The sequence below is a fragment of the Teleopsis dalmanni genome, chromosome 1 (genome assembly GCF_002237135.1).
Source record: "Teleopsis dalmanni isolate 2A chromosome 1, ASM223713v2, whole genome shotgun sequence".
NCBI classification, from domain to species: domain Eukaryota; kingdom Metazoa; phylum Arthropoda; class Insecta; order Diptera; family Diopsidae; genus Teleopsis; species Teleopsis dalmanni.
The window spans coordinates 158,025,151-158,034,462 of NC_051846.1; the positions used below are offsets into that span (position 1 = coordinate 158,025,151).

Sequence of the window (9,312 nt, forward strand, 5' to 3'; positions counted from 1 at the left end):
GCAAGATTACTCTGAAATTAACAGGTGTTTTAATGACTTGACAAATAAAGTGTGATTTGTTTCCACACATGTATTTATTAAAAATATAAATATCTACTAACACTACGACAAAAATATGGGATTACTCTAAAAATGTTTGATTGAGCAACAAATTTTGATAAATCGAGGTAAATTTAGATTGAATCCAGATTTACTAATCGAAAACACCATTAAAATGATATATAGACACAAGTTTGGGATTATTGTGAATTTTGATTGAGTGCACTACAAATAATAAAATAAGGAACCTATTGTGATTTAAAGAAAATAGCAAAATATAAAGCGATGAATCATTGTCAATAAGCTTAGTACATGATTTGCGAGACCACGGTTTGTGGAATAATTTCATTAGAATAAAATTATAAGAATGGACGGAATAGTGGAATTAAGTCATTTATGGATAGGAAATGTAAGTAAACCAATTTTTATTTATTTCCATTTATTTTAACATTAAAAATATATAATAAACAAAATATATATGTTTACTTTTACAACGTTTATACGATAGTACAGAAATTCATTAAAATTCGTTGAATCACAAAAAAAAAAAATGGAGTAATGTAAAATTTTTTTAAGATAAATAAATATCTACTTATGTATATAAGACGCATATATATTTTATATGACAAATTTGAGGCATATTAACAACTGAATTGTGGCAACCGATTCCCTCCTATCGATTTCCACATTTGCCCCATCTTCTTGAGGTTTATTAATATATTGTCCAAATAAAAATTGTCTGATGAAAAATTTTTTGAATTGTTTACGCATATTTTAGACCTATATATATATACATATATACACCTATATATATAAATTTCTACAATTTGGAAACATTTCATTCATTATATTTATATACTTCATCCTTAATTTTCAGCTTAAACCCTTCATGTCAAAAGAATATCTACAAGAGTTATTTACTGGTATGGGTTTCCCGTTACTTGATGTGGTTGTTATAACAAACAGAGTACTCGGCGAGCCACTTTATGGTTTCCTTCAATTTAAAACTGTGAAGGATGCTCAAACTATTTTGTACGAATATGACAACAAGCCAATTCCTGGCGTTAAACCAGTAACTAAATTTTTCTTGAATGTTTGTGGTAGTGTAGTAGAAGATCGAAGACCATATTTTGGAATATGGATGGGTAATCTTAGAAGTGAAATTAAAGAATGCGATATAGAAGAGCTATTTGTCGAAAAACAACTAAATTTAAAGCGCTTTTATTTAGTAAAGAATAATTGTGGTATATCAAAATGTTACGGCTTTGCTGAATTTGATAATCAACAAGATAAGCAGCAAGCTATTAGTGTCATAAAAGGTTACATTGGATTTGGTCGAGATGGCATGCCTTTAGTTATACGTAACGCGGCAGGGGCAATGCAACAAGTATCTTCTCAACCAAATATAACATTTTTCACTTTACGATTAAGAAATGTTTTGGGACGAACAAAGGAACAAGACCTGGATGATTTCTTCTCTAAGAGGTTTGCTTCATACGTAGGCGCAAAATTACCGCGTTCGGAGCATAATACTCCAAAAGAATTGGCTTTTATACGTTTTAAAGATAAAAGCGATTTAAACGCTGCTTATCAAATGTTAAAGGAAACTCCACGATTTGGTAATAAAAACGGACTAAAGCTCAAAATAGTAGACAACACGCCAATGGAACTGCAAACTAATAAGTTAACATTAAAAAGTCAAGAAAAAGGAATACAAATTTTAATAAAAGAATTGAAAAAAGTTCTTGCTGAGGAAGAAGTTGAAGAGAAAGGTAGTGATAAAGAATAGTATTTTACTGACAACACTCCAAACTAAATAATAATTTAACACAAAAGTTATATATTAAATAACATGTGATATAAATATAAAAGACAAGCTCCAATAATTAATATAATATAATAATTAAATGTTTTAATGACCAAAAGAAATTTTTTTTTAAAAATAATTATTTCACGGGCTAATCGGTCAGTTATTAAATAAATTTTATTATTTAGTTTTATAAGATTTTTATTGTCCAATATTTCGACTATAAAAATCTTATAAAACTAAATAATAAAATTTATTTAATAACTGACCAATTAGCCCATGAAATAATTATTTTTAAAAAAAAATATAATATAATTAAAATATACTCTAATAATAAAAATAATAAATATATCAAACGTAGAAGATAAGCGCCAATTATAAATATACACGACCGTACTCTACAACTGCCGACTGCTGACTTCACACTACTGCCATTACTGCTTGACTATAAAACTGCTTGACCGGCCTTTACTTGACTGCTCAACTTAACCACTGCTACTGCTGGACTCTCATATATAACTTACATAAATATTGTAAACACTAATGAATTAGTTGATAGCGCTAATTGAATCATTTTTCTTTAATATTTATCCTACTCAAATACTAAAATATCAATAAAATAATATAACATAACGTTTTTGAAAACTTAAGTACATTTATTTAAATTCAACAGAGTTAATTTTTATTTCATATAATTTTCAATTAACAATTATTAAATAATTTTCAACAAATATAATATGAGTGTCATAGGAGATAAAAAAAACTTGTCTTGAGAATTAAGACCAGTATATCCAATTTTGATACTCATTTTTATATGCTTAAAAAATTATATATATATATTGCTTTCACACTCTTAAGATTAGAAACCTCAGGATAAGAGAGCGTGTTTATCAAAATCCTCTGAGTTTGCAACAGTACTCTCTAATAAACATATTTGGGGTGTTGTAATTAGCAAGCGTCATATTTAAATAATAACAGAGAATTATTGGAAGTATATAGTGTTATTTTTGTTTGAAAACCATTTAATCAACTTAAATTGGTATTTGATGTATATCACACTTAGATACTTAAGTAAACTTAATCGCTATTATTTTTTCATTTAATGTAATATTAAAAATAAGTAATAATAGTCTGATTTAAAAAAAATAGTCCAGAATCGATTCTAGATTGTTATGGATTTTAACACTCAAGAACTGCAAGTAAAATCAGTTTTGAGCTTTGTCGTGCTATTATAGGTTATGGAAAATTAGAGAAATATTTATTTAAAAGCAATTTTATGTTTGTACCATTAAATACAAGTTATATAAATTATTTTTACCATCCTTAAATAATGTAACGATTAATCTTGCTTTATTCAATGCTTGGACTCAATTTATTATAGTAATCTGAATTGAGACATGTAGTTTCTAGAGAGACCTCTACGGCATTCTTGTTTCTCTAATTATATATTATGACATGTTCCACGAGTATATACAATTATAAATTGATGTTATGTCTAAGCACTTCAGCTATATACAAAAAAATTCAAGTTTTTCCTACTCTGTGCTACTCCTACTCTTTGTATCTAAGATCCTTAAAGGAGTTGAATGATTCGGTGAATATTATTGGCTTCCATGTTATATTTGGACGTCCTCTTCTTGATTCATACGGGTTCGATTATAAGGCTGCAGGAACTATGCTGTGCGTATCCTTTCTTAGGGTATGACAAAGCCAACCATATTTTTTCTTTTTGTTATAATTTAGTATAACAATTTGGCATTACTGATGATATGTGGCTAGCAAATATGTAAAATGCGCCGTAAACATCGATTTAAAAATGATTGCATTTTGTTAATGACGTTGTTTGTTATATACCATGTTTCACACTCATATAATAAGATGATATTTATACAGCCGTTGAAAATTTTCGCTTTAGTTACCTAGGAGATGTTGGTAGGTACGTTTCGCTTTTTGAAGGCGATTACACACATCTAACAAAGTGCCACCCAATCGTCAACATCATCAATATCATAATCATAAACGTTAAAGGCAGTTCAATTTTGACTGCAGACACTTATAGCTTTTGATTTTGACGTATTAATTTTAAGAACAGCCTTCAAAGAGACGTTTATTAGTGAGATAAGCATACTCTGTTTTTCACTCTGATTGGAAAAATTCCACACAACATAATCGGTATATATCAAGTGCTTTAGCTTTTCATATAATTTAGACTGCATACATCGTCCGTGAAGTTCAGCCTTGTTAAAGATCATTATCTAGTGTCGTTCTGAACAGCAGTGGGGAGAGATACTGATACTGTTGGAAAAGTTTCTTCAATTATATGCATTAAATTATTGTATCACATAGTTTTAATATGGCTTATAGTGAATAGTGATATCTATAAATGTTAACGATTAAACATAGATCAGGGTAAAACGAGATGAAATGGAAGACAACAAAATATATTCATTAACTGATATTGAAATCAGTCAATGTTTTATACAGTCTAATGGAAAAAGAACAAAAATTGGCTTGTCGAAATAGAGATTAAAAAAAGTACTAGATTTTTATTAAGAATCTGAACAAATGACTCTATGAATAACATGTAGAAAACTGGTAAATAACGATAAATTTTTTTTAATTAATTACTAAAAATTCTATTTCCAAAGCTTTCATTTTACTTAAAGCCATCCATGATTAATGCTTATTAATTTAAAATTTATTTTCATTTAACACATATTTGCTTCTGAAGAACCTTTTCGTTTGTTTTGTATTTCAATCCTTAATGCGTACCCATTTATTCAGATATCAATTCATAAGAACAAACCTCAAAAAGCATTGAGAATAAATGCATTCAAGTATGAAAACTGCATATATGCAAATATTTAATAATAAAAAGGAAATTTAACCACAAATGCTTAGACTCTTCTGTAGTTCGAAATATAAAGGAAAGTGATTTTTAAAAATGGTTAGGAACTGCAGTACTAAACATTTAAATTGGCAAAATCCTTGACATGCATTTAGATGTATTCAAATGTTAAAGCAAACGAAGGAATTTACTTAAGTAAATATGCACTTTAGAATTTTCCAAGCCAGAAGATGGAATATTAATTAAATGCAATGCATGTAAAACGAGTTAAATGAAATAGCACATGAGCATGCAAGAATATCGCAGTGAAAATATAAAGTATATTATTGGAGTACATATATTCAAAAAATTTTTTTAAAATTAAATTAAAATAATAATTTTACTTTTAACACAAAGTCTTGTAAACAAAAATCAAAGATTCAAAGATTCACGTAGAGTGTATAAGGGTGTAATCATTCTCACCTTCATGACACTATATATTGTAATAATACTTCTGTCTGCATAAAAATTAACTCCTTTATACGTTTTGAGGAATTCGAATGATATATAATATACATAATTATCTGGAATATATTTAAAATATTCATATAAATCAATAGTTATTGTTGACTATATTATATTTATGAGATAGAATAAGATAAGCATAAGAAAGTGAAAGTGGATAGGCCATACGTTTGGACAGCCGAGAGATTACATAGCGAGTCAAGCATTAGTATGGCATCCACAAGATTGCAAAAGACCTAGTGTGCCAGCGATAATGTGAAGGAGAACGGTCGAGACTGAGTTAGCTGAAGCACGATATACATGAATTGATATCTACAAATAAACATCAAATAAAGTCAGTTTTAGAAATATTATTAAGGCTCTATGCTCCACTAGCGGAAGTGGACAATAGTAGTATATTATACTTATGTATATTATGTATAATATATTCGTTATATGTAAATTATATGCATATTATATATACTATATGCATATTATTTATAACATATGAACAATAAAAAACGAAATGATGGTTATTTGTTTTTTCAGTTTTTAAAGCAAATCAGTGGTCAGCTAGAATAGTGGTGAAGGTGGATGTTATATCACATTGTAGTAGCACCCTTCTATCCCAAATCGGACTTGGACTCAAATAGTGATCCATTGTGCTAGCATGAATTAACGTTGTTCATCAATTATCATTATACCCTGACCAAAAGAACTTCCAAAAGAAAGATAACATTGAAAGGCACAACTCCACTATTTAAGTGAAAGTGAACCGATGTGGACTTGGCAAAGTCCCTAAATTGGTTAACAGTTCATTTAAGACAGTAATAAATCCTGCCTTAAAGATTTTTAATTTTCTATTTGTCAAACATAGGCTTTGATAAAGAAAATGAAAAACGGATTGCTCCTCATCATCAGATGCACAACCACAACAAATGTTATTAAAAGGTACACCCAATGTCATAGTATGACTTCCTACTACACAGTGACCTGTCAGCACCCATACCATAGTGCTGAAGAGGTTTTTCTTTAGTAAAAGCAACTAACTGGTATAATTTCTGATCAAAGCTTGAAATCTTGAAGTAACGGATATTTTTCAAGTAGTTTTTGATGATTTAATGGTACATAGCTGGTAATAGATCGGCCATAATTTAGCGGATATATCGTCTGTATAAACATAATTTTTTGTATAATACTACAGAGAAAACGTCTAGTGGTGACATACTACATGATCGGTTTGTGTTATATCTTCATCTGTACGATTGCACAGTTCAACGCACTATGAAAATCGAATATCCTTCAGTAATGAGCTTCATTTTCAATGAAATACAAATGATGCTCTTGCAAAATACTTACCTATGGATTTTCATTATGCCGGGAGCGACAATTTTGAGAGTTTACATATATATCAAGCGAAAATAGACCTCATTACTTTAGAAAATTCAATCTTTATAATGCACGAATGAAATGGAAAATAATTAGGCTTTATTAATATTTAAAGAAATATACCATATACTTGGTTGAATAATTATTTAGGTATTTTTTCTTATCTAAGCTAAAACTTTCTTTCCTATGTTAATAACCCAACTCATTCAGCTGTCAAAACTTCTTTTTTATTTTTTTTAATGCTATCATTTCATTTCATTTTTCCTACTTCCACTACAACTTCACTTTTATAATTACTTCCGAAGAAATTCCCGCCTAATGACCTCGTAACTGCATTACATTTTCTTATAAACACAAATACGATTTTTCCATTTGACCTAGATTTCTCATATTTGCATCCATTTTAATGACTCAGTCTTTCGGAGTTCAGTGAAAATATTGAAGTGCAGTAACTAACACAGTTCATCAAGTTTAAGCACATTATTTCCTTTCTGGTACTTCAATAATTGTCAGCTGTCAGTGTTCGCTTTCAAAAGTTTACATAGATACATTTGGTATATTCGTAAGGTACACCTACGTACATACCTATCTCACATCTTAAAGATATTTTTATCCATATATATTTAAATGCAAATATTTAGTGTTTTTAAAAGGTAAAAAAGTTTTTCTAATAGCGTAGAATTAGTATTTAACAATGTCTCTATAATGTCCTTATGTGAATAGGATTTTGTTATAAGGATTGATGTGTGATTGTAAAGTATATAACTAGATAATTATAGTTTATTTTATTAAGATATCAATCAATCAACAAATTTTAAAGATAACTATGGTTTCATAGAAATTAATGATATTCACTTTATTCGAATAATTTGATATTCCATCCTTCTGGCGAATACAAATTATTCGGTGATAATCGAACTCTCTTGCAAATTGTTTGAATAAGAATAGCATTAGTATAATTATACTATAATATTTTGGAATCAAGAACTCTGAAAATTCCTATCTTTCTTATATATTTAACATAATTTAAAAAATGAAAAGAAAGAAATGAATAGTAGATATATATTATACATCATATATTATGTTCATATTACGATATTTTGGTTTATACAGTTTTTATTTTTAAAATCGTTTAAAAATATTAATACAACTTGAACTTAATACTATAATTTATCTGGAAAAGAACTTGGCACAGTCTAAAAAATAAATATTTATTGATTGATTTTTTTTTCAATCGTCATATTTTTCTTTGTGCTCAAAACTACTGCTTCATGCCCTCAGTATATTGTTCAATGACAATACCTGGACCAGGTAGTCACTGGTAGATAGCCAACACTGGTGGGAATTAACACTGTAGATATACTTAGCATTATGGTATATCCTACTCACATACAGTAACCTGACTCAATTAATGTGAATATCGATATATAACTAAAGTAACTAAAAGTAAATGAATAAATAAGTATCTATATAAATAATTAAAACAACAATTGAAAAATAACTATATAAATATATAAATAAATAAATTAATAAATAATTAAATAAGGTGTCCATCGTCTGCATCCGTCTGTGTTAGGAGAAACATGCTATGTGAAAGAAAATATCAACAGATATTATATCCTGAGTCCTGTAACAGTTTCCACTAACGCGTTTGGCCTCGGCACTATATTACATACTAATGAAATAAATCGGAACTATAGGATACATGATATAATGTAATATGATATATTAAATGATAGATAGAATTGAGGTTTTTTGATGCGTCAAAAATTCTCATCAAAGTGCCACAAACCGACTTTAAAGCATAGGAAAAATTTTTAAATTCTGCATTAATAATTAAATTTATTGTTTTAATATTTTGATCGAATACCTTATTTTCTTAATATACCTATTAAAATTTGTTTTATCTTGCAAAAATAAATTCAATAAAGAAAAGTTTAACACTGTTGTGAGTAGTTTATGCTATCTAACATTCCACAAATGCATTTTTACTGTAACCAAGTTTTTGTGAATGCAACGGAAATGTCATTTTCAATTGAAATTCTCTAGATAAAAAAGAAGAGAAATTGATTTTCTCAGGATTAGATGCAGATCTTTTATGCAATAGTTTGAAAATGCATCAATTGAACTTTTTTCACTTTTCATTTCGACTTATGTCAGGTTTTTGTTGCTTTGTCTGACGTTTGCCAAAGTTTTGGTTTCGGTTTTGGCTATTACGAATTTTGCATTTCCAAAAATTCAATTTCAATGCGGCTGCATTCATTTTCCAACGTGGCAATTGACAACATAATTCGCAGCATGCAAATACCAGAAAGCAACAGGATTGTGGAACTCAACACACCATACCAGACACGGAATGAGCCTGTTTTTGCTGGATTAAGCATAGAGTGGCATCATCTTTATTTGTTGCTATCACTAACAATAAGAGCAGCAGCAAAAGCAACAGCAACAGCAATTAACTCAGCAAGGCATTCCATATCGTGACCACAAAGCCAAGCGAGGCATTTTGGTTAAACACTGATGGACAAACTGACAGTGAATTAGATGGACAGATAGTTACGAGTACAGAAAGCACATACAACAAGACTAACTTACTCACGTGAAGGGTTGGATGGATTACTTGATTGCAGACTCAATTTTTTGGTAGCTTGCTGCAACCTAATAATCACAATTTCGAAGAATTTCATATATGTTTCGCTAGGAATTTTAATTTTAGAAATACTGTAGACTAAGTGCTATATGGAAT

At 28.9% G+C, this 9,312-nt stretch overlaps 1 protein-coding gene across 1 annotated transcript; it reads left to right on the plus strand.

The window, feature by feature from the left end:
• Positions 1-307: 307 nt before the first annotated feature.
• Positions 308-1,915, plus strand: LOC119668738 (tRNA selenocysteine 1-associated protein 1-like). The gene is made up of 2 exons (XM_038078350.1): positions 308-448; positions 917-1,915. The coding sequence occupies exons 1-2, from the start codon at positions 407-409 to the stop codon at positions 1,826-1,828; spliced, it is 954 nt and encodes a 317-aa protein (XP_037934278.1). The 5' UTR covers positions 308-406; the 3' UTR covers positions 1,829-1,915.
• The last annotated feature ends 7,397 nt before the right edge of the window (positions 1,916-9,312 follow it).